We start from the raw sequence: 26,927 nt of genomic DNA on the forward strand, positions 1-26,927 counted from the left end.
CCACACGATCGCTCCGCGAATGTATCTTGGCGGACTCCTATCTTTCATGACCCAATAGACAAATATTTGACCGGCTGCTGTTCTTGCATGCGGTGAAGCGAGTGAGAAGTGTGAGGCTGGGGCCGCTAAATATGATGTAACTCGGGGAGCGCTGCATTCTCTGGCCCGCGCAGCAGGCCCGCACAGCTGGACTGGCTGTTTAGACTGCAGCCTCTCCCCCTCCTCCAAGAACAATTTCCCACTCCGGTTCCACCCCTCATTTCCCACAGCTCCCAGTAAACAGAACACACCCATGGCAGAACTTCAGACACAGAGAACAGACGCTCGAACTTCCAGTTCTGGCTCGCAGACATGTATATGCACACACATTCACACGCATGCACGTGTGTGAGGTGCGGGGGTTGGGGTGAGAACCGAGATACCGTAGGTGTGGTGTGAGGTCTGGCCGGACATGGATTACGGCAGTAAACCTGTCTATCTGTCCTCAGCCTTTGAAATCGCTAGCATTTTTCTGGGGAGGCAAGCCGAAAGGAGTAAGTTGTGTTGGTCGTGGAGCAGTTTATCATCCTCCACTTTTGCACTAATGTAAGCATGGGATATCTTCTCCATTAGCAGAGTCAGTAGGGAATTTACAACGTTTACAGAACACTGTGTAGGAATTTTTATGGAGCCACCTTCAGAGAGAGCCTGTGGTTGACGGTGAGAGATGAGGGAGGTAGACTTGGAGCATTCCTGATTTGCATCTTTCGTCGACAAACCCCGCTTTAACGCGATCTGTTCCATTCAAATGATTCCCTAAACTTTTACGCCCGTTGTGTAGCACTTCAAAACAAACGTGCCATGAAGTCATAGTTGCGTAGAGGTGAATGACCTCCTGATGAACTAAACCATCACCTACATATATCACACATGGAGTAAGTCATGTCAGTCAAAGAGAGACCACCCAGCTGAAGCCGTCTTCATGTGAATGAATGATGACACACACAGGTAATAGGACATGTGTAGACAGAGTTAAGTATCTCATCCAGTGGTCCATGTCATGATGAATATCAGAGGGTCTTTGGAAGAGTGCACAACATGACAAGCAATGTTTGGGCTTTTGGTTTTGAAGTCCTTAAATGAATTTGTATTTTCTGCACAGGCTTCTGAAGGCTTGCTTGCTGGAGGTTCAGACCAACATGTAGAAACATTTGGTTGATAGAGAGAGACATGTTAAATGTTGTCTTTGAGCAATGCGTTGCTGTGTATACACCATTACACTGGATTTGTGTATAAAATAAACAGATCCAGAGATATATGTTTTACATACAACAAACATTATGTCAAGTCTGGAGATCATCCAAGTCTTTCATTTTTTTTTTTAATAACATGGCTTTTTTGTGTGACGTGAGCGACAGCTACTGTTGCAATGTGGATGTTTTCAACTTTGAAACTATTTATAAATAAGACATTTGCTGTGTGCAAATAAGAAGCTGATGCAGAAACTAGTAATTGGAGTGAAAACATGTGATCAGAGCTCATGTGGTTTATCATGATTCGTACATGATTTGTTTTTCTCACATATTTATAAATAACATAAATGAGTATGCTACCATTTAAAAGTTTAGTCACTTATTATTTTTTCACATTTTAGAACAATGGTAAACTCATTAAAACTATAGAATAACAGAAATGTAACTGTAAAAATAATGCAGTGATTTTTTTAGGGTTATAGTTCTTTGCCACTAGAATTAGTAGAAATGCAGATTCTTGAGGTCTCACCTCAAGTCTTACAAATAAAATAAAATAAAATAAAATAAAATAAAATAAAATAAAATAAAATAAAATAAAATAAAATAAAATAAAATAAAATAAAATAAAATAAAATAAAATAAAATAAAATAAAATAAAATAAAATAAAATAAAATAAAATAAAATAAAATAAAATATAAGATAAGATAAGATAAGATAAGATAAGTTAAGAAGATTAAATTAAATTAAATTATATTAAACAAGACAAGACCAGACCAGACCAGACCAGACCAGACCAGACCAGACTAGACTAAACTAAATAACTAGATAGATAGATAGATAGATAGATAGATAGATAGATAGATAGATAGATAGATAGATAGATAGATAGATAAATTAATTAATTAATTAAATAAATTAAATAAATAAATAAAAAATAAATGACGATTTGTTTCATATTATTCTTTTGTTCATCTATGCTAGAATAGAATATATAATAATAACAATAACAATAAATAGCCTACCTTAAGGCTTTAATGTTTTGTTCATGTTGAAATAAATGAAATAAAATGAAATAACTATAAATAAAAAAATATATATAGAAATAAAAAAATTATAAAAAAAAGTAAAAATAATAATAATAATAATAATAATAAAAAATATATATATATATATATATATATATAAATAAAATACATAAATACAATAAAATGAAACAAAATAAATAAACAGATAAACAAACAAACAAATAAATAATAAAATAAAATAATAAAATAAATAAACATAAATAAAAAATAAATAAATGATGATTTGTTTCATATGATTCTTTTGTTCATCTATGGTAGAATAGAATAAAAAAACACATATTCTCTGATATGCTAGTTTCCCAAATAATTTTGTCCAATAAATAGCCTACCTTAAGGCTTTAATGTTTTGTTCATGTTGTACGACACACCACTAACATCGTACCTGAAATATATTGCACAATACTGCAATATTCCACTACAGTATTCATTTATAACATACATAAAAAATTGAGCAAAACCATTAGAGCTGGAGAGAGCTCACTAAACACCAACAGTACAATGATGTGATGTATAGATGGTCATGACACGGCTGAGAAAGAGCAGACACTTTAAAAACCTTACAAACCTCTAATCACTTCTGCCTGCTAAGAAACATCTGGAACATGTTTCAAGTGGAAAATGTGGATTTACATATAATGAAAGCTATATTGTCTAGGCTATCACCAATATCAGAACAATGAGGATGGGAATCTTTCCCTTTTGATGGATGAAGGAAATCTTTATTTCCCCCGTCTTTGGTTACATATCTTAAAAGTATCGTTGGCAAGCAAGGGTTAATCATTTCCAAAGTTTGTCTGCAAATGAATTCCTCTTCTAAAGACAAGGGACCATTTACCAATCAGTCAAGGACCCACGGGAGCACCTGTGGACAATTCCGTTCTGAAATAACATTGGTTCATTCATATCCAGTTTCGCCACGTGTGACAACATTGTGGCGCTGGATGATCAAATACAGCTGGAAAAAATGTACAAGGAGTCTGTTTTGCTTCAAGTCTTTTATGTATATGTAAGAGTTGTGACCAGATGTTCGTGCCAGGGTCCTACCAAGGATCTGTGTGCAATGGAGTTTTGGGAGTGTAACCGGTTTGTCATGTATTATGCTGTACAAAAGGGGAAAACAAAAGAGGCAACATTTTCTGAGTGATAAACATGGGATCCGAAGTAAAGAGACATGTTTGTATCATCATATCCTGACAAAGGTTTCTTTCATGAGATTTAGACGGTGCTGACATTTGATAACTTTCCTGTGCAGCCCAAAATACATAATACACAACAGAGTAACCACAACAAACACCTTCGAAAGTAGCTTTATGGTCCTCTATAAAGTTTATCTCCCTCATGTCATTCAAAACCTGTTTCCTCATGTGACTCTCTCTTCTCGGAAACACAAGAGAAGATATTTGGTGAAATGTTTTGGTGCTTTTGTGTTCATACAATGGAAGTCAATGGGGGCCAGTGTTGACTGGTTACCAACATTCTACAAAATGTCTTCTTTCGAATTCTGCAAAAGTTTGATGTGTGAATGGAAGAAATATTAATTCAAGTGGAATCTGTGTCATCATCACCCTTGTATACTATCTGCTATGAGGAGGTGTGAGAGAAAACATCCTTAAAATGCCCAAAAGAATAGTTTTGCTCCAGCGTAGTCTGAATACAATGTTTTTATTAAAAGAAATGTTGGGAAAATTAAACCTGATCTCACAGGAATTTGTAACTATTCTGTGAATCGTACAAAAAACATACCATTAGTAGAATAAAGCAATACTGAAGCTCCACCCCTTACCCTGCCCCTGACAGTAATGTCACTGGAGCGATAGTGAATTGTACAAAAATGTACGAATGAGATTGTACGAATTCATACGAATTAGCCAAAATTAGCCACATCGTAAAATTTTTCAGTGAGATTGTGTTGGAAAATTACTTTGATACTAAAACGTACCTAAACTACAGTACAGTGAGGATAACTTCAAACAAAAAGAAGCCAGTACTATTCACTACTTTTCTATTCCAAATTACTTCTTAAATTCTAATTAAAAGTTTTCAATTGGAAAATGTATTTGATGTTATTTAAGATTTGCAAATGGTCTGCAAAATAGAAATTTGCTCTGGCGAAAGCCGTCTCTCAATGTTTTCCTCGTCTATCCTTTTCTCATTGAAAAAAACGGTTACCCAGACACGCAGTCCCCTTGGGCGTACAGCGAGGTCAAAAGTCAAGTTATTTTGCTTGCCAAACCAAGCGATGACCCCATCACCAGACAAGCAGGAAAAAGCTCCGCCAGGGGACAAGGACCTTTTTATTTGAGGGGAGGTTTGTGGTATTTGTCTGAGTTCAGAGTGACCAGTGCGAGAGAGGAAGCAAATATGCATTCTGGGACAGCATGCGAGAGCCGGCGCAAAACAACATGCCTGTTTCATTACACAAAGAAAGGAAGAAGCCACAATAAGGACACAATGGATCGTAAAGCAATGAAACATGCTTAATTGAACTGGAAAGAGATGAAGTCCTTCAACGTGCGACGTGTCTCTAGCAAGCAGGAGTTTGAAATTACACTAAACTAAATGCAAGATGATTGTTGGAGAGAGAGCCAAGAGTTTGGAAGTGCCAGGTATCATGGACGCGGTCACAGCGGTTGAAGCATGCCAATCCTTGGAGCACTTGGAAAACAAAATTCCGCTTGTTCGAGCATCTCGGGTTTATATATGTCTTTAACATCAGTACGGGTGGTAGTAAAGAAAAAGGGAACAACTTAACAGAACTTGAACCTGTCAGATGTTACGTCTTTATAAATAAAAGCTTTAAGTTCTCTGAACATTAGGAAGACTGACATAATCTGACAAAGTCAAATTGAAACGTTATGAAGATAATCTTATTGTCGGAGTTAATCCACGCAGATCGTGAAGTGGTCAAATTTGATAACCACACAACCAGTCTCTTAAGACCTGGAGAAGTTTATATGTTGACAATACCATAACTGAGATATGATCCGACAACCTTTTGATGTCTAAATCGACCCTAACTGATAAATGAACTCAATATCAAACAATCAAATTTATTCCATCTGCTTTCCATGAATGTTTTGGAACTGAACATTTTAGACACAAGGCCGGAAATGAACACTTGTCAAGTGCAAATGTGGGTAAATTTCTTTGATTTGATGAGTAAACAGTGCAACTTGACAAATGGCTGTCAACTTTATTTAGAACTGTAACATTGTGCAGTTTTACGATTTAAGAACAAGTGTTTGTCCTCTAATGTAAGAGATGTGCAGGATTCAAGGATGTGGCTTCTTCAACATCTGTTGTGAATCAAAATTTTGCATAGTGTTTACCTCATGGAAAATGTATCATCAGATGTTTATCCAAGATGCCGAAAGACACAACACGAGCCTTATAAGAACCTCAACCTGTTCTTTTGAAGTAAGAACATCAATGAAATGAAAATAAAAGAGTAAATGTTTTTGTGACAGGTGCAGTTTCACAAAAATTCAAAGCAGATTTTAGTGAGGAGTGAGGAGACTCCAATGGACTGTTGCTATCATCATAGCCTGGTCTCATGGTCACTGTCAGCTTCAGCTCCATATACGGCATCTTCTAATGAACAGGTTTGACTATTTTAGTCATTTCTAAATGCCAAAGCAAATAATGATATTCTAGTGGATTGTGTTTCTACATGACACTTTCCTATTCCAACTTGACAATAACCTGTACACAATAACCTTAGCATGTTGCAGCTAGGAATCCTTTCTCCAGTCTCCCCTCTGGCATGTGGTGTATTTTTTCCTCTGTGTCTTCTGCCACGTGTGAGAGTATCATCAGGGTTTCAGTGGAGACAGGACCACAGTTATTTCCTCTCTGCACTCCCACACTCTTCATTTAAAATCACACGGTCCCACCGACACTCACCGTATTACTTTCAGGGTTACTCACTTTACACTCACTTTGGCTCATGAGATTGAAAGTAGAGATTCACAGATCATTTGATGTTCAAAATAACATTTTTGCAGCAAGTTTCTTTTTCGAACCTTTTTTATTGGTTCATACAGGTGTCTTCTGACTAAGATTTAGTGAAGCATCTGATAAAATAGAGTTCCCAGCAAAAACACAATAATTAATTATGGGAAAGATCTCCCCAATTCCAACACCATGACCCGAGTTTTGCACAGGCAAGTATGGGTCAGTTCTTTTTCAAATTTAAATGTGTTTTTAGATTATTATTTATAAACAATTAGCATCTTTTTATAGTTCATCTGTATAAATACTATCAAACAACAAATATGTAAAAGATTTCTAATGTTTCCTAAGATTTCAGGCTTTAATGTTTTGTTCATGTTGAAATAAATGAAATAAAATGAAATAACTAGAAATAAAAATAAATATATAGAAATAAATAAAAAAAAAATAAAAAAATAAAAAAAAATAAAGAATAAAATAAAAGAATAAAAAAAATAAACATAAATAAAAAAATAAAAAAAAATGATGATTTGTCTCATATGATATCAAACAGCAAAAATGTAAAAGATTTCTAATACCTAATGACCTGAGGGAACCTCTCTCAATTGTATTCCATTTTTCACAGATATATCTTGCTATATTTGAGAGAAAATAAAAAGGTGTGGGATTCTTTCTTTTTTAATTATTGGAGACCTTTTCTACACCACGGTTTCGTGTAATTCCCTTTTTATTACTAAATGCAGTCAAATGTGACCATTCAGTCCTCACTGAGTAACAAGTGAAAGCAAATTCCCAAACCCTGTTACCCATTCTGGCAAAAAACGTAGATTCTTTTAGTGTGATAAATTTTGTCTTAGTTATTCAGTCTGAAACTGTACTTTGATGGTGTCCCAAATATTGGTAACCAAATTCAGGAAAAAAACTTTGTTAACAATCAACAATTTCTGAAGGTTTAAATGCAGTGGTCGGAAATCTGTAGCTCTTTTCAAAAGTCATGTGAATCGGCAGGTATTTTACCCTTCAAAAAACGTTTGATCGTTAAAAACATCATAATATAAATGGATATTTCAGGTTGTCCTGGCCAATACACGCATGCAGTGCTATGCGCCAGCTGCGTCACGACACTAAAAAACGGCAAACAACGTTTATGGTAACCTCTCGCGACGGCAGCCCAGCATCATATCGAAAGCCTACAGGCTCCCAATTTGTATCCTTTTTACCCCAAGCGTGAGGTCTTTAGAAGAGCGAGCGTTATGCTTTTATTGAAAGTTAGAGCTCTCTGTGGTGTATGACACAGAACTTGATGCCACGCTATGTAATCACATGTAAAAAGTTTTTAAAGCACACGGAAGCAAACTGCGACGCGTCAGTGTGGATGTTCTGTGTTAAACTCCTCATTTTCATACATCTGTCAAGATTGACAGAACAGTTGTAATGCCATTATGTAAGTGTCTTGACCACCTATGAACCGAATTACAAAGCTATTAGCAAGACAAAAGTAATGTTCGCTTTTATGAGGTGTTGCGCAGATTGATCGGCGTATGACATCAAAGTGCCGCAAGAGCAGAGCTCCACGTGCTTTCAAAACGCGGTACTCTAATTCCACACATTCGCTGATCATGCAGCATTTCAAGAAGTCCAACATTGCAATGCAAAGTCAGAAGATACGTATGCAGCATTTTGTGAGTATCAGTACTATGAACGTGCACTTTTTAAAATGTTTATATGTAAGATACAATGAAAGTCAATGGGGTCCAGTGTTGTCTGGTAACCAAGATCCTTCATTATATTTTAAACAACACAAGAATGAATAAATGATGCAATGTCTTTTTTTAATGATCATTTTAGCAGCTTCTTTGACTTCCCATATGATCCCAAATGGTAAAAAATGCTCTTCAACATCTTGCCCCATTTTGCCAACTCTCTCCCATAGTCAGACCGGTGTGCTTTCTACTCAATGTTCTTAACTCATGTGCCCGTTTCACCAACTACGCTCCAAGAAAGAAGTTCATGGCTGCTCCGACTAACTTGCAGATGTTTTTTAAATTCTTATCTTCAAATTTCTTTGTCCTTTACTTTTTTCCCCATCTCAAAACCGCAGGTTCACTAGGTCTGCTTAGTTCATTTCATTGCTCGCCGGTTGCTCCGGAAACCACTCGTCGACATAGCAACGGCCAACACACGCAAAACTGGAAGTGACGGCGGCACGGGTGACCTCCCATTGGCTGAGGCAAGAGAGGTGCAGCGTGGGACGCAGGGAGGGAGCTAATGTCATGTGCAGCTGGTTGGGCTGGATAACCCGTTTCCTTCTCCGAATGTGTCAGCGGAACACAAACTGAAAACAGGAAAGCGCTTCCCAGCGTTCTCCCTGGACTTCATATCCGGGCACCCTGAGATTCCCCGCTGAGGAGAAGCAGAAAAAGCAACAAAACAAACAAGGGTTTTGTGGCGATAGCAGAAGAGATCGAGTAAGGTTATCATGACCTTCACACCTTCAACGCTTTCATGTAGAGTAATTGACCTCCTCAATGCTTGACAGATAGTGCTTTCGAGTTTTCCCAGCGTCCTCCTGGGACACCGTTAGACGACTGGCGACCTGTGCCAAGTTCTGACCTTTAGCATTACATGTTCGTCACTAACACTTCCAGTGTAGAAAGGAAAGTCTTCCTCAACGAAGTCACGGAGAGCTGACATCTGTTGCTTCATAAACATTTTGGGATATGATCACACCATTATCGTGTCAGTAAAAGGTTATTGGTTTGAATGTTAATTGTCTGATCTAACTAAACGGAAGGACCTTAGGGCTGAGAAAAACGTTGCTCAGACTACAACTGAGCATTATTTCATTCCGGGGACTTATTTAAAAAGGTCTCCAGTGAAATGTACTGGAACAGTATAAACAGATGAGTCATTCAGGAAAACTCTCTTTAACTTTGCATTGAGCTTGAAGGCTTCTCACGATGAGGCTTAAGTGTCTCCATGCTGAGCAAACGTCTGTCAAAACACACCGGGTCATTTGACGGAACGTGAACATTATGAAATAACGTTTCGAATAATCAAAAGATATAGTACAGTCTCTTCCGTTCACCCTCACTGCATTGTTCTGCTATGAGTCTGCGTCCCAAGTCGCTGGAAATCGCAAATTGGACATGAAAGATTTGTAAGTTATGGGGCTTTTTCCACTGCACTGCTAAACAACTATGTACTAACGTAGAGCCAAAAGGTTTGATAGGATTGTGAAGTGACCTCACGTGTTAAACTAACACCTGCAAGGGAAATAACAAATCTGGCATTTTGACCTCTAAACGTTCTTAAAGAAAAGACATACTGTGATTTTATTGAATATAAAAATACAGTGATGTTATTGAGTCTCTGATCACAAAATGTAAGCGGTTATCCATCACTCTGAGTGAAATCATTTGTGTGCTTACTTAAAATCCAGATGACGTTGAAACGCACGTCATTTGGCAGGGCACACTCTCGTGTGTGAACTGTGTCATTATGTCATTATTTTTGCATTTGCAGTTTCCTCTCTTGTGGACATTCATCAAATTAATCACAAAATTATCACCGCTGAGTCGAAAGGGAATCATTTTTCTTTAATGAGCGGCTGGCTGATGACTGGAGGATTCTTCAGAAGTATTTATCATAGCCTGTGGAGCTTTCCTGGTCTGCTCGAGGTTATTGTACATCGTTCTGTGTCACAGTCCGCGAGGCAAGAAGTTGGTTTATGACATCGTCGCTGTATCCAAGAGTGCCTCTGAGAACCTGGACCGTGTGCTGTCCAATAACAGGGGGAGGCATCGCCTGGCTGTATTCAAAACTACTGAACCGCACCGCAGGGCCTGTGTAAACACAACAAGAAACAAAAATAAAATTATTGTTTTATTAATAATTAAATAGTTACGTTGCACTGCAAATGTGCTGAAAAGTATTTTTTTGTCTGATGACATTCATAACATCTAGAGGTGATAATACAGTAGTGTCATGGGACAGGGTTGCCATATCTATCCTCGTCAAACCTAACCCAAAACTAGCCCAATAGCCCCAGCCTAAAAAACCAAAATAGGTCATGTCCATACCTAAAATACATATTTAAAAGTCACATTTTTGTATTTTTTTAAATCACTGTATAACAGGGATCATGAAGTGTTTTCGTAAATCATTTTAAAACAAAATCTATCACCTTTAACCTGCAAAATAAAAACATCCCACAGCGACAGTAGATGTTAATCTATAGGAAAACATCATATATCTATTTTTATAAACCTTTATTTACTAAATTCATACATTTTTATTAATAAAAAATAAAAGTAGAAAATGCATACAATAAGTTATTACGAACATGATGAAACTTAATTCTGGAATTTTTTAATTCATGTTACACAGTAAGGTTATAAGAATACAAAAGATTTTTAAACATTTTAAATAAAGACATCAAGTGTATGATTAGTAAATGCTTAAAAGCTCTAAAAGCTTCCTGTTACATTTACTCATAATACCAGCATTAAAGCACAAAAAGACATTTTACATATGAATATGCCCTAAATATCCAAATGTGGCATTTACAGAAAGATGATGTCAAGGCGGATGACAACTGTAGTTAATCTGGGTGAGTCACTTCCTCGTACCTCAGATGTTGCTATCATTAGGTGGAATTAACATATACCTCCATATTCTAACTTCTCTTCTCTTTCGCAAGTCTCATTCATTTTATTGAAACTAATCACTAAGCATCTCCTCCCACACAATAATATAACCAATGCCTATTTAGTGATAAAAATGAACAAAGTAAGGGCAATTAGGTAACGGACACTCATTAACAGTTTTACTCAGCGAGGGTCTTACACCTACATACAGCTCTAATACTGTATGCAGAGATGGGCTTCACAGATTTCTTCTTTATTAGCAAGTGCTTTCACCTACACACCTATAGGTCCCATCCCATAATTGCATATTGATGGATTATTCTTGCATATTTTTCACAATTTTAGGGAGCGCAGCACCCATCAGTTTCAAAAACAGAGATGCTTCGTGTTATCAATTGCACTTTGGAGATTCTTATGCATACAAGAGGATGAGGACATACAGAACACTAAAACGTAAATAGTTTGAGATAAAGAAATCTATTGAAGTGAAGGTGCAAAATTACTCACAAGTAAGTACTTTTCTCTAGTCTATAAACGTTTCCATTTGTTGTCTTAGATTTGAAGAGCTTGATGAAACAAAATTTAGGATGCATCACAGCCTGACCTAAAAGTTACATTTACAAGTCAGTCAAGTCAAAGCAATGACAACGAATGAAAACATAATGAATGGTAAAACAATGTAAACAACTGTTTGCGATAAGATCTTAGACATTTGTGACAAACCGGTCTGTTTGTCACCGTTGATACATCACTTGTCTTCATGTTTTGTGCAGTTGTTTGTTGTCTGTGAGTCGCTGGTCTATCAGTGGATACATGCTGCGTCGGCCAAACCGAGCGGCCGAAGGTAATAGTTTATAACGTCACGGTGCGGTCGGGCCGGGTCAGTGCAGTCGGCAAACAATAGCCTTGTGTATAGGCGGATTATGCGTGAATTGTGTGTTGAAGAGTTTTAGTGTTGAAAAACATATATTGGTGCTAATTATTATTGAGGAGTAACATTCAATGTTGGTTTTTACATGATGTTAAAGGTGGTCAATGCAAAAAGTTGAACTCATCTTGAAGACATCAAGCAGCAAGAGTTGCAACACCTGCTAAACCAGTAAGGTCCATGTAAGGTCTGTTCTGAAGAGTTTGAGTGTTATATTATTATTTTTAATTAACATATGTATGTGCTAATTATTATTGAGGAGTATTACATGATGTTAAAGGTGGTTAATGCAAAAAGTGACAGATTTATTGTGATATTTTCCTGTCAATGGGTGTTGCCAGAAGAGGGGCGGAGTCTGGCCTATAAAACGAAGCCCAGACTCATGTTTAGGGCTTGTTAAGCAAGTCAGCGAGAGTGTAACAGTGGTACATCAGTAAGCCATACTTTTTTTGTTACGCAAATTTTGGACTCATGTTACCTGTTCCCTAAGCGAGCAGTGGCTCTCGCTTCATCACAACAAAAAGATAGGAAATTTAAAACAGACATACAGAGCAATTCCAAACAGACATACAGGAGTAAATGGCAATTTAAAGTAAAGCAGGGACAGACAGATCTCAAACATGATTGTGTGCGTGTGTGTGGTTTCGGAGTCTCAGCAGTTAGAAGCAATGCTTTAACCATATCCTCTATCTTCGACTCTCCCCCGCTTCTGATCGGCCGGCCGCAGGCTCTTAATTGCCTCCCGCTCACACATCTGCTTCTCCTCATCTGTTACCGTGGCGAACCAAGTGGGACGCTCTTCTCCTCCGCAGGCACGGTCCAAGGTTTTCCTCTCGATCTACCGCAACAAAGCCCACTGTGTTCTCTCCTCCCATTCTGAACTTTATTCATACACCGTCAAACGCTTGAAGAAAGTAAAAACACTTGCTGTATTTGAGTGTGGTAAAAAGTTGTGCAGTGTGTATTGAACTGTTTTCAGCGCAAACACGCATGCTTTCTTTGTAAATTAGGCTTGCTGTGGAGCGGCCCTGATTTATGATGATTAAATGATGGAGACGAGCATTATTACCGGGCATATATCCAGATGCACAGTGCAGTCAATGCTCATTTGGCATGATAAGCGGAGAGTCAGGTGCCTGGATTTCAGAGTTGGAGCGATGCTGTACATTCCCGGTATGAAAAATTGAGGCACTGTCAGAGATTGAATTTTTTTGTGCTTTTTGTTGCTGATACTGAATTTACAACAACAGGGCTTTTAAAAAAAAAAAAAAGATAAAACCCTCTATGATTCAACTTAAGAAGTTGCTAAACATCAGTGAGTGATTCAAGTGAGATCTTCATTTCACTTTCTCTGTTAGGGAAGACATGAGTGAAAGATTGTTCTAACTCATACTGACATGTTACATACACAGTTGTAATTCTAATCTAAATTGCTCCTGACGTTTTCCAAGCAATATGGATACAGGCGTCTCGTGCGCCTATGATTGCATGTAAATATCATCATCCAAGCATAAGGCACAGTTTCCTTCCTGATTGAAAAGTGATTGGACGTCGTTTTCCGGAATGTCCATGAAGATTCCCCGTACCGGTACTTCTTAGCGTAGAGTAAACAACAGTGACATTTGGATTCTGTGATGGCCACCTCATTTCCATTCCATTAGAGATAACAGTTTCCTTGCTTAAAGAAAGACAACGTGCTAAATTGGATAGTACTGTCCGGTTTACATTAGTTACACTAATCTACATCTTGACGCACATAGGTATAACAGCCTGCAATCAAAGGAGATATTGCAACTAAGGTTGTGAATAAAATACAACAGCTTTCTAGCTGAGTTTAAAGAATGTGTTCCCAAATGTTACATATTGGATTGTTTCTCAATAAAAATCATATAATGCTGATTGAAAATATCTGCCGACACATCTGCATGCTCTCATAACTCGCTCAGTTTGAGCACAGGAGAGAGAGACAGGAAAAGAGTGGGTGAGATTCAACGTAAATCCTCCAGCCCCCGAAACGGGAGCCGTCAGCTGAAGATGAACATCTTTATTTGAAGGGCTTTGAGCCCACGCAACAAGTAGCACCTCGCACTTCTTTTATTATAGCATTCAAGTTCTGTTTACTTCTCGCTGAATCTTTAATGGGCAGAAGAGAGAGCAAAGATGATGAGTAAAAGAGAAAAAAACTGAGAGAAGCGGATGAAAGAGGATCATGAGAAACATACGTAAGAGCGAGCGTGGCATACCTCATTATACTGCGGTTTAGGGGAAAAGAGCCTGGAATTCACAATAACTGGCAAGTAATGTACGAGAGGCACTGCTTTTGTGCATGAAGACAGCGAGAAGAATCTGGAGATGGTGAAGTTGTTAGTTGAAATCTGATGAGTTCCTTAAGATCTTTGGAAACAGTGAGTCAGACTGGATTCTGTTTTAAAGGCAAAACTCAACCTCTTAGACTCTGGGCTGGATTGTATACGGCGACTTCTGAGTGCAATTAAGAAGAGGAAATATGGGAAATCCAAGTTAAAGAGAGAAAAATTAATCATAATATGTGGCCTCCAAGTCCACTTCCAGGGAAACCCAAAAACCATGAAACTCATTGCCGACATAAAAGTAGAAAACTGGCATGAAAAGCAAGATTCTGAGCCATCCAGTTCAATACAAGTTAAGATGTATCGGCAGCTTTTGTGGCTTAATGTCGTGTACCACATAAAACTATTTGGACTCGTCCTTCATTTAAATGATTGTGGTTAAAGTGATGGACTTACAATGAAAGTCGACAGGGCCAACATTTTGGTTTAAAAAATAAAACCTATTATTTGTAAAAAATATTGAAATACTCTTAAAATCCAACATTTTAGGACTTTTAGTATTTTAGCAAAGTGTTGTACTTGTATTTCTGGAGATAGGTTGCAGTTCTGGAAAAGGATGGAATTTGAGACTTGTTTTCACACTTTATTCTTCACCTTCATTCTTAATTCTCCTGTTAAACTGTATATTTTACTCTAGCCTTGTTTTCTGTTGGACTTTGTTGGACTCTGCTCATAGGCATTTCACATTTTACATTTTTCTGTATATATAAAATGTCTCTTTTTGACTAATTTTACCAGAAAACAATCCTGGTTTATAATTAAGCATACCTGAATATAAAGCATTTTTCTCTTCAAGTCTTTGTTAACCATTATATATCACTTATAAATGATTATATTCACAATAATTGTAGTTATTAAGATTGATGTGGTGAGAAATTGGTCAAATGTGGTTGGAAGAAAATAAGATCAGAAAATCAGACATACAGTGCAAACACCGTTTACACCGTTTTTTTTTTTCAGCAGCGGGGGCACAATAAAAATACCGTAAAATAATATTTTTGTACCGTAAAATAAATAAAATAACTTTATTTTACACCCAACTTTTAACTTTTGACGTTTATTTCTGTAACTGTTTACTGTATTTCAAAAGTATGGTGAAATTCTGTTTAAATTAAACAATGCAATTTCATATTTTTTAACGTGTATATATCTATTTGTTTATACATTTTTTTTACTTTTCCTTTGCTTTATATCAATATTATTGTTTCGTGAACTGACATCACCACAAAATCTGTCAAACTCCACTTTAATTAAAACTGGTGAAATACCTTTAATGCAGGAAAAGCAAAACTAAACACAAAAATACACTTTTGAAAAGGTGCTTTTAAAAGTTATTCAATGCCACAGAAGAACCTTTTGGTTCCATAAAGAACCTTAACATCTGAAGAACCTCACAAAAGGTAAACTAAAAAAAAAGTAAGAACGAGATGGTTCTTTAAAGAACCTTTGACTGAATGGTTGTTTGTGGAACAAAAAATGGTTATTCTAGTGCATCGCCGTGAAGCACCTTTATTTTTAAGACTGTAAACAAAAGTGTCTCATCAAACATTTGAGACCACAGATTCCCTGTGAGAGGTGAAAGTTGACCTAAATGTTCCTACGATGAAAACAGCCTGCGGGGGAACGGTTCTATTAACAGAGAGCGGTCCCTGCTGCATCAGAGAAGACGTAGTGCACACCATTACGACCCCCTGAGTGACGTCAAAGCGGCTCTTTGTTTTAAAGGAATCTGACAGACTATACACGTAGATGCTTTCATTTTACACAAACTGAGGCCTAGGAGAATATAAAAAGCTCTTTCTGTGATGCAAGAATGATATATTTTTCAGGAGTTCCCACGTTACTGATCATCCTGTCAGAAAGTTGTGGAGTCCAGTGATCAACAGAAGATGATGCTTCCCTCTTTCATTTATTTTTGCAGAATCAGTTGACGTGACTCTAGCTACACTCACACAAAGAGCCTTTTGGTCAAAGGTTCTTTAAAGAACCATCTCGTTCTTACTTTTTTAAAATCTGAAGAATCTTTTTTCGCCACAAGGAACCTTCTTTTAAAGGTTCTTTATGGAACCAAAAGGTTCTTCTGTGACATCGAAGAACCTTTTCAAGCACCTTTTTTAAGAGTGTACATGTAAGAAGCAGCACTTACTGTAAAACAGGAACTCTTTCATGTATATTTAACTTTTTTATTTTATTGATAAACTCACATTCACACATGAATGAGTCAGTGGTTGATCCGTCCACTTTGGAATATTTGTTCTTTTCAGGGCATAGTTCTCCCTAAAATTCTGTCATAATTTATTCACCCTCATGTCATTTAAACCTGTATCTGACTCTTTTTTTCAGTGGAACACAAAAGAAGATATTTTGAGAAATGTTCATACGATGGAAGTTAATGTTGTTCGGTTACCAACATTCTTTCAAATATCTTCTTTTGTGTTCTGCAGAAAAAATAAAATCATGCAGGTATCCTTGCCTGTAGCTCAGTGGTAAGGGCATGGCGTTAACAATGCAAGGTCGTGGGATAAATCCCAGGGGATTTCACATACTTAGAAACAAGAATGTATAGGATAATGCAATGTAAATCGCTTTGGACAAAAGCGTCTGCCAAATGCATAAATGTAAATGTTTGGAATGACAAGAGGATAAAAAATTATGAAATATTTTATTTACATAAACACTGCATCTACCACAGTGTTACTCGATTCAGCAATAAGCTGTGAATATCAGCCCTTCTGGATCCAAAACTTCACCTGTCAATATACACGACATTTCCACATGGACAAGGAAACCGTTTGGGAATCCGACATCAGAGGAGATGCACTTCGCCCACCGCCTTTCCCACTGTCTCACGTCTGTACCTTCTCATTCGTAAAATTTCCCCCAGGACCACAATCCCTCATTCAGCCTCAGCTCATAAATGGAGGCTGGGGGTGTGAGTTCTGTGGACTGAAGGGTTTTCTATATGTTTCAATAAGGTTAGAGATGACAGGACCTGATAAATCACCTCAAGATCACCTCTCATCACTGCAATGCAATCTAAACAACATCACTGTGTGGATGAGACCAGGCGAACACAACCATATGGAGACAAAATCTCAAAAAAAAAAACTAATGACATTTCTTAAAAAAGTTATACAGCAATAAGTTATTTTAGAGCCTGTGATCTAAGCACAATTTTATTTGCTCTTTAGAGAATTCATCATTTGATCACACAGTTGTTGAGACATCCGTGCATGAATTTTGAAGGTTTTATTTATTTTATGAGGTCTTTGCTCTAAGAGATTTAATGCACTTTCGATGTATTTAATGCAGTTAATGAACATTCAATCATAAAGCACAGCAACAGATACATATTAAGCACATTAAATGTATATGCAGTATACCTAATATTCCTACACCTTCTATATCTCTACGGAAAACTGATCAGAGGAAGATATTGCAGGTGTCAAACTAATATGGCGAATCGCTGTGAATAACTCAATTTAGGCTTAATATTGAAAGAACTAACTCTTCTGTGATTCATTGTACTGCGTATCATTGAGCCTTATTTCATCACTTCAAAGAAACATGATGATTCATAAAAAGCCATTCTACATCTTATACATCACATACCATAGCATTTTTACTCTTCAGAAAGTTTAGACGGTGTGTTTCAAACTGACTAAGAGTTCTCTGAGTTTGACAGCTGAAGAACACGAAATGTGCATCTGCATTTATGTGTTCCTGCAGAATACACGGGCTATTATATCACGTCCCAGAGAAAAATCGATGCTGATGTGTTATTGTGGAACACATCAAACTCGCTCACGTCAGAAAAAGAACAAGTCTTACCGCAGTGAAGGAACGCAACCGGGTGGGCCATTTCACAGAAAGCTCTGTAAAAGTACATGCCAAAAACTATAAGAACATTAGACCTGATTATAGAACTAGAGACGGATTATTTTTCATAAATATCTAGCTCGTCTGTATAATAAACTTGCTGTTAGAAACACCATTTCATTTAAAAGTTCAAATTTGTTTAATATACAATGTATATACATTAAAAAAGTTTTTAAAGCAGTTTTTCATGTTTTACTGTTGACTTTTTTCTTTAGTCACACCCATAAGAGAGTTGTCACTTCCATGACATTAAATATTCTTCATAAATTGGCAAATTAAAGTGAAATATAGTCATTATTTATGTTCTATTAAGTTTTGAAAGATTTTTTGTTTGTTTGTTATAAAAGCATCTTTTTTAGTGCTGGGCAGCGATAAAAATATGTAATCGCATGACTTCTCTGTGATTAATTGCGATTGATTATTAAGCATAAAATTCAATAATGAATTTAAAAGCAGTGTATTGAGCACTTTTGTTTTAAAAGTACTGCTATAGGTACAAAAGTTCAATAAGATTTGTTTTGCAAACCATTTAAACAAATAATGTGCTAAGCAAAATAATTTCCTTTATATAGTAGCATTAACAATTGTAACTTTAAATATGTATTGTAAATCTCAACGTAAACATTAATGTTATCAAATTAAATATAAAACAAAGCTATCTGCCACGGCAAGGGCATTAACATTTTGTCTAGTCTGATATAGAAAACAAGTTGTAATGATCATTGATTTTATTGCTAATACATAAACTCTCTTTCAACGTAAAGTTGAATTTTGACGTCATTTTGTGTTTATTTGTCCTTGTCTGAGTAAGAAGACGTGAAAGAGAACTCCGTTTAGTAGTTTGCGCTCTGACTCTCTAGTCACGCGTATTTAAACATGTTTTCTGCATTAGCCTCACACTGCATTCAACACTCGGAACACAATTCATTATCGTTGCTGTTTTGTACCTTAGCCGGGAAAATTATAGTTTTCTGCAGGTAATTGATTTCATCAATAGCATTAAATAAGCCTATTTTACCTGCGCATATTACGTCTTTGTTGGGCGAGGGCACTTATAGATAAGAGCATGGCTGAAGAAGGAGAGACGAAGTTGAGTGGTTTGTTCTACCAACTCTGTCGTTTGGAAGAGATTTAAAACGAAATGTCCATCTAAGTGTTCGGTTCCTTTCCATTCTGGTGTTTATGGTTCATGTGCTTCAGCAGTCTTCAGGCCAACCCCAAATGCTTTCATTGGTTGACGCCATTCCCCAGTACCGTTCAACATCCCACCCTTTCTGTTTGTCTGTACGTTTCAGATACAGAGAGCAACGGACTTTTGAAATAAAATAGTACTTAAAAACTGCGTTAATACACGATAAAATAATTGTCGGTGTTACATAATTAATGCATTAATGCGATAATAACATGTTAACTTTCCCAGCCCTTTCTCTATAGTCAGGTAAGTGAATCGTCACATCAATAACATAATTGTCACATCCATAACTGTCCAAATTCCGCATAAAATGAAAATTTGAAAATATAAACTATTTTGTGTTCTATGAAGAGTCATCCCTTCTCGATTTGTTCGGGATTATTGCTTCTGGTTTCTGCATTTTAATCCTACAAAGTATGTCGTCTCTCAAAAACATGGGTCCTCTTGGTTTGGTCACAATTCCATAACCAATAAAATGTTCTCTCTTTTCACATAACTTATGCATAGACTATCATCAGGGGTTTAGTAAAATATAAACAGATGATTCATTATATTGGTAATAGATCAATTCTCGAAGTATTTCAGGTTTCATTCGTAACGCTGGAAATCCTCAAATAAATCCTCGCATTCTACCTATCCCACATCATTAAACGTCTCACCTTAGTTGTTCAAATCTGCAAGTGGCATCACAGGAAGCAGGAAACCCAACTAACAAGAAGCTCCTGCCAAGGGCCTTCAGTTGAAATGAAGGGGTTTATTTAGGGAAGTGCATCACAATTAACTGTTCAGCACAGCCGTCAATGAGAACACTTCTCGAAATCACCGACACACAAACATCTACCAATCTCTTTGCGTTCTGTCTGGTGTCTTAAAAAACATTTTTAATACCCATCTTTGCTAATGAAATGTCTCATTTCTGCACACACCCGTGAATCAATTATTTTGAATTCTGTGCTCATTAGTAATTTGGTGATTATGTAACCTGATAAACCTTTGCTGCTGTCAGATCGTTTCGTGAAGCCGTTTCGTTCTTATTCAACTCCAGCGTGTGCACTTCTGACATCATAACATAATATTTGTTCGCTTTCTATATGAAGGCTAATAACCAATTTTGCACCTTTGGAACTTCATTTTCACTTTAGAGCTGCATTTAATGGGAAGAGGTACAGCGGGGTGCAAAGTACCAACGTATACAAAACAGTCGTGGTTTTGTATCTGCTCCGGGATGTTTCATCACATCACACAAAGTCATGCAAAAATGGGAAACGGTCCACACTTGCAGCTGGTGGTGAAAAGCGAGAGATACGTGGAATGGACAGGCTGGTGTTATGTAAATCGTTGTGGAAGATTAGAGGCCTCAAGCGTGCGCCGTGTTATTATATGTTAGCGAATGAATGGGTCAGGGACGCGGAATAGAAAAAGGTGTTTGTTGTGGTTTCCGCCCCTGCCTCGCCGAGACATTCTTCATAATCATCCTTGATTTGGCTTGGATAGACAACAAATGCGCAAACAACGAAATGGTAAACAACAGTTGGCAGCCATCAAAGGGCCGGCATGATTATCTTGAGTATCACTCCAAAGGCTTTTGACGCAGAATAGATTTGTTTTGTGGTCGCGGAAGCATGCAGAATTTGCCAGCGCTCGTAAAGTGTGTTTGTGGTGCAAGAAAGAGAGATGAAAACTGATGGGAGGCGAGGACGGTTCTTTCAAAGTCGTCACTGTGGTGTTTGGGAAAAATAGCTCTACTTTACATTGTAAAGAGGAAGTAAACATCCATTGTGTGTGTAGATTTTTTGAAGGATTAACCAACTAGCCATGACAAAACCATTAGCATCCCTTTCCTGTCAGTGTTTGCTTTTTAGTCACGAAGCATAGATCATTAGCAGGGGTTGGTCGTTGGTGTAGACGTAAGTGGCGTGTATTTGTGTGTTCACAGAGTTGAAAACCGCGACTAAATTCGCTGTTAGTAAAACCACCTGTCTGAAGCAAGTCCACAAGGGTTTGACATTTAAAGCGATATTACTATGTAATCCCACCAAAACGGGGACAATCAACTCAATGTGCGAAAAACGACGCTGTGCTCTACGAGTACAAACAATGTTCTGCAAATAACCTTTAAAATTGTTGACTCACCCTTTAAGATTTTTCTAAAGGCAAAGCTCACTGAACCACAGACCGGTCCTTTCAGAAGCACATCCGGACGATGGAATGGAAAGACGAGGAAGCGTCTCTCTGGGACTTTCATACTGAGAGTAAGAGAGCATAGGCTGACTTTTATGTTGATGGAAAGACCGTTTTACTTCATTGAATGGACAAAAAAAGCTAAACAAGAAACAAAGCATCAAAATGAATGGTTCTCCGTTGTTCGAAACAAGAGAGTCACAAAGGGAGGCGGTAGGCTACTACAGTCATCTGCAGTGTCAAATTTGATGAGATGAATCCAGACATTAGGAGTCTGGGGACAACTGATGGGTGATTGTTGGACAGAAAGTATAGAAAAGTAACAGGAAAGTTCACGTGTAAAAATAGCAACAGTTTACCCAGAAATTAAAATTGTCATTCCTAGTCACTGTTCATTCACCATTTCGTTTAAGGGGAAACAGTATAATACATTTTTGAAGACTTCATACAACCCTTTGAATACCACAACAGTTGAACACAGGATAGACATGCCTTGTATCTGATTCTCACACAAAGCTTTCATATGGTTTAAACAAGACTTTAAATACAGATCCCTGTTGTCCAAGATGCTAAGATAAGATCCAGCCCTCCACAACCCCAAGAGGATAACCAAATTCCCAGAAGGGACGGAAATATGAATCACTGCAAAGATTACTGTACATAATAGATTCGTTTTCCCATAAAAACTTAGCAGTTACTTGCTATCAGGCATGTTTTTTTAACTTTTGAATTAAGTTTAACTCACCTTATTGGTAGTTGCATTGTTGTGTTAAGCAAAGACTCACTTTTTTCAAAGAGTCTATGTCATAATTTTGTTTCTCAAATAAATGTATCTATATTTAGGAATGCCCAGATATTTGTACAGGAATAGAGTAAAAAAGAGTAAAAATTATGGTTTAAAAAGGCATCTTTTGCTTTTATAATACTTTTATGTGTTTTGTTATTTTTGTAATTTGACAAACATTATGGGGCGGCTTCCCTGACAGGGATTATTTTAAACCCAGAATAGGCCCTGGTAGAAAATTAGGATATCGAAGTCGTTTTTAAAAACAATCTGTCTTAAACTCTATCCGGGAAATCAACCCTATATGTACAGCCTCAAAAACAAATGAAGAGACCCACTCCTCAAGGTATTTGTTTAAATAAAATTATCGTTTTGTTTCATTCTGTGAACTAGTGACAACAGTTCTGCACTATTTACAGCAAAACTGAAACGGGACAAACTGGCCAAAATCAAAGTTTGCAGATCTGCAAAGAAAACAAGTTTATGTTCATGTTTAACCAACACAATACTAATGTTTAACATCTATTTTAAAATCAGTTCAAAATAAGCCTGATTTTTTTTACAACAATCATGTATCTTTGCATTGCCAGTCTATCATAGCTCTGTTGGATGACTTTAGGTCATTCCTTCAGGTTAGTAAGGTTTGTTTCTGTTGAAATTCACAAGACACCGGGCTGGAATTGAAATAAGAAAATTGCATAATAAAATGTACTTGTCTTATTGATATAAGAAATGTTTATTATAGGCAAGCTGGAGTGTTCTCAACTACTGTATGTAATGTAGCTAAATCTTTACACATTTTTTTTCGTTGTGTTCCGCAAGCACCCAAAGAAAACAATGAAGGTTAGTATTGACAAAATCAGATTTTTTTGTGAACTTTCCCTTGTTAGAACTGGATGCATCTCATATTTATAAATACAAAAAATCTTAGTTCCATCACTGAAATTCCTGCATAAGAGCAACTGAAGAGAACGACTGAATATTTTGCACATCAGCAATAAAATATTGAAAACAAACCTGGCACAGCTATCCTTCCTGATGTTGGGTGGTCCACTTCCAAAATGAGGCCATTGTGTGCAACCTGGGAATGGAGACAAAAGAACGTCAGCCAAAGATAATTATTCATGCCAGCTTTCCTCTTATTTAACCAATGAATGGTGAAACAAACTGAAGCTACTACCTCACTGTCTTCTTAAAGACCACACAAATGTGCAATCTTAAAGGTTTCAACTAGACGTGACAGCTTTGAATTAACCCAACAAAAACAGGGTTAAACTCACAGAAATGTCAGCTCCAGATTTACGAAGTGTAACGGTTTGTGTCATTACATGGCTTACATGCTAAAACTGATGTTTGACGTCAATTGCGCTTTATTTATTTTCTCTTTTCAGTGTCCGTCCTTCTCAACTTGTTGTTACTCCAAACCCCTTAATACGTCTTCAACAAATGTCAGTCTTTCCAAACCATGACTGTTTTTCCCCCATGAAACACAAAGGCTCCTATTTTCATTAAAATGAAAGTAAATTAGGACAGGCGTCATAAAACTAACCAAATGACACTAAAAAAGGCACAGTAAAAATGTAAAATCTATCAAAATATAAAACCGTACTAACAGACCAGATAAATAGATTTTAATGCAATGTAGAATTAAATTTAAGCTGCTTTTCAATAAAAGTCTTGCCCTCTGTTTTACACAGTAGCTATGAAATATAATATGGTGTCTTAAGATGTTTTGGGCCCTATCGTACATCCGGCGCAAGTGTTTTTGCTAGTTTCAGCTCATACATTCTGCTTATTACACACAGAGGGACGCAGCACACAATAATGCCAAATATTACAAACAAATGGATTACAATGTAAAAGATTATTATTGGGGACATAAAGATAAAAATCTGTTTGTCCTGTGGATGTTCTGCTTGCACGCTTTAACCTGTCGCATGAGCAGACGCGTTTCCTTACATAGAAGTGTCTGCTCTTCCAAATTCTGCCGTATAAAAAGCAAATCCGCCATGGCGCGAGTGCAACTGGTTCTTAAAGGGAATGGGAGATGAGACTCTGATATGTTTACTGCATGTTTGGCCGAACAAACACCCATTACTCATTAAGAGTCCCTTACAATTAAATGTCAAATTTTTATTGTCATAACACAACAACCTATTGTCTTAACAGCATTATGCACATTTATTGTGTGGATAAAAGTGGCCATTATCTATAAATAACTTCCAATAGAACACTGTCAAAAGTAAGACTCAGAGTTTTGGATCATCAGGATGAGTAAATCATGACACAATTTTGTTTGGGAGTATATAAATAGACGTGATAAAGATAGAGTGTGTCCAAGTACACAGTCTTCAATTTTTCTTGTTCCATTATCTTTGCGAGACCCACATGTCCGGTATCGGTCCCACTAGAATCCAGAGCCACTCTGTGTAGTCTGTCAAAGTGCATTACTGTCATCACTGCTATAGGTTTGCATATCAGTAATCTGAAGCCAGACAGTTATATAAAATGATGTCCAGACCCTTGTACTCTCTCTCTTCTCATCGCCTCCCTGATGTTTTCTCTCAATACTCTCACTTTTTTTGGGAAAGTTCCAGAATACGGAAGCATCATGATTTATTTAGAGACAGTTCGGATGTGTGGCGTATGCCGTGTGCTATGCGTCTAGACTCTCTCAGAGCCGTCTGGGCGCTGAATGATGCGTTCTTGAGTAACAAGAGTCTTGCGAATGAGGCTTCAGATTTCCGTTTATCCTCTGTTGCATTCTGATAGTTTACATCAGAATGGCATTTAAGCATTCGGCAGGCGCTTTTATCCAAAGTGACTTAACAGTACAAACCATTTAAACAGCAATTCCAGATTATCACACAAGACTACAGTTTTGCTTGTCAGATTCCAAGACATGGAGCCAATGGGATTATGGGTAAAAACAAAGACTGTGATCAGTGGTCACTTATGTCAGGCATTTCTTCTTTCATTGACTGGAACAGGATTTTTAAGCTTTCTCTTTGAAATGTTGTTCATGTTAGTTGGTTAGTTTGTTATGCTCCCATTGATTCTTCATTAGATGGCCATCACACAGTAATTCTTCACAAACACTCTTAGCCCGCCGTCATTGAGCAAGGCACACAACTGTAATGTTTTAAGACTCGTTTCAAAATACATGGCAAAATCGGGGTTAAAAATACGTCATGTGTCCATTAACTTTAAACAACCAGATCATATAAATCATCAAAAAAAAAGGTTCAATCAAAAAACAAGAGAAACAGTGCTATTTTTTTGTATCAGGAGCTGTAATATGGGAACAGTTAAGCCGAAGCGAAACATTGGGCACTTGGCCATGTAATTTTGAGCGGGTGCCCAGCGGCCATACATTCATCTACCTCAGTCAATGTGTGCATCATCCAACACATCCGCTGTTCTTTCATGCAGCCTTTGAAATGCAAATTGGTGAACTGAAGACTGAAAGAGTGCAGTAGATGTAGGGCTATTTTGCTCCCATAATGATTGGCAAGAAAAATCAGAGAGAAGAGTTGATCCATAGGGGTCTGTGTTAGAGCTGGAAACCGTCGAAAATGCAAATAGAAGGCACATAATGGGGGGAAACGTAGAATCAAAACAGAAGAGAGAGAAGAGCGCTAGATAATGATGATGCGTTTTCCAGGGAAAACCTTAGTAATGGATCCCACTAGCCAGCGGATCGTTCCTTTCAGGGAAGATAAACACAGGGGCTCTCCGAAGTCCAAGTTTGATGATAGCGACACAATGAGCAATATCAGAAACAAGCCAAACAGCCTTACGACTGATTAAACAGCAACATTAAAGTATCATAAATCTATGTGTGTTTGTTATCTATAATACATTACAACACAACTGGATGATCAGGGCATGTGTAACTATGGACCTTTTTACTATCATTATATGCTTAGTGTGCAGTGCGTTGCTGTTTATAGGAGTACAACATCAAATCTTTGTCTATTCATATAAGGGCTGCCATTAGATTAAAACAAATTAATCACGATTAATCACACCCTTTTTGTGCGATTAACTGCGATTAAACATAAACTATTTATTTTGTTTAAGATGCTATCAATCGATGAACAAAAAATTAAAAAACTAATCGAACACAGCATTTATATTTTTAAATATATTTTTACATTATAATAATTTCACATTTTACCTCCAAATTAATGTAGAAACAACACATTTCTTTAACAGCATCATTTTATGAATAAAAGCAAACATTCTAATGGCTTTGCAACTGCTGTGCAGTCTCTATTAAATATATATATTTTTTTCAACTCACCCATTATAATAAGTGTGGCCTTCCTAACTTTCGAACCGGTAGCAAATATGCAGAAATTTACTTTACTGCAAAAAATCGAAATACCGAAGAATCCTCATTAAAGCTATGAAATCACACTGATTTCTTTATTTCTTTTATTCTTTGATTAACATTAGTGACAGGAGTCACAGCAGTATGTTTAAAAGCGCGACCCCTTTAAGACTCTAAAAAATGTGTCAATTGAAATGCTGTGTCAATACAACTATTTCAGATTGCACCTAAATGCATGGGTTTAAAGGCCTTAGATGAATAAGAGTGTGATTATATACAGTAACGTAACGCTAAAAAATGATCAAAGAAAAAACGGATGTTGCGTTGATGGCATTAAATA

At 37.0% G+C, this 26,927-nt stretch overlaps 1 protein-coding gene across 6 annotated transcripts in view; it reads right to left on the minus strand.

The window, feature by feature from the left end:
- Positions 1-9,577: 9,577 nt before the first annotated feature.
- Positions 9,578-26,927, minus strand: part of sugct (succinyl-CoA:glutarate-CoA transferase) — a 92,064-nt gene continuing 74,714 nt past the window's right edge. For 5 of the 6 annotated variants that reach the window (XM_056737796.1, XM_056737795.1, XM_056737793.1 and 2 more), the window contains 2 exons: positions 23,269-23,332; positions 9,578-10,114 (listed from right to left, as the gene is read on the minus strand). In XM_056737796.1, the coding sequence (XP_056593774.1) occupies positions 9,951-10,114; positions 23,269-23,332 (228 nt within the window). In that variant the 3' untranslated portion in view covers positions 9,578-9,950. Of the gene's footprint in view, positions 10,115-21,419; positions 21,533-23,268; positions 23,333-26,927 lie in introns of all 6 variants that reach the window. The other variant, XR_008905429.1, reaches the window with a different exon arrangement.

This window comes from Triplophysa dalaica, chromosome 23 (assembly GCF_015846415.1).
Source record: "Triplophysa dalaica isolate WHDGS20190420 chromosome 23, ASM1584641v1, whole genome shotgun sequence".
NCBI classification, from domain to species: domain Eukaryota; kingdom Metazoa; phylum Chordata; class Actinopteri; order Cypriniformes; family Nemacheilidae; genus Triplophysa; species Triplophysa dalaica.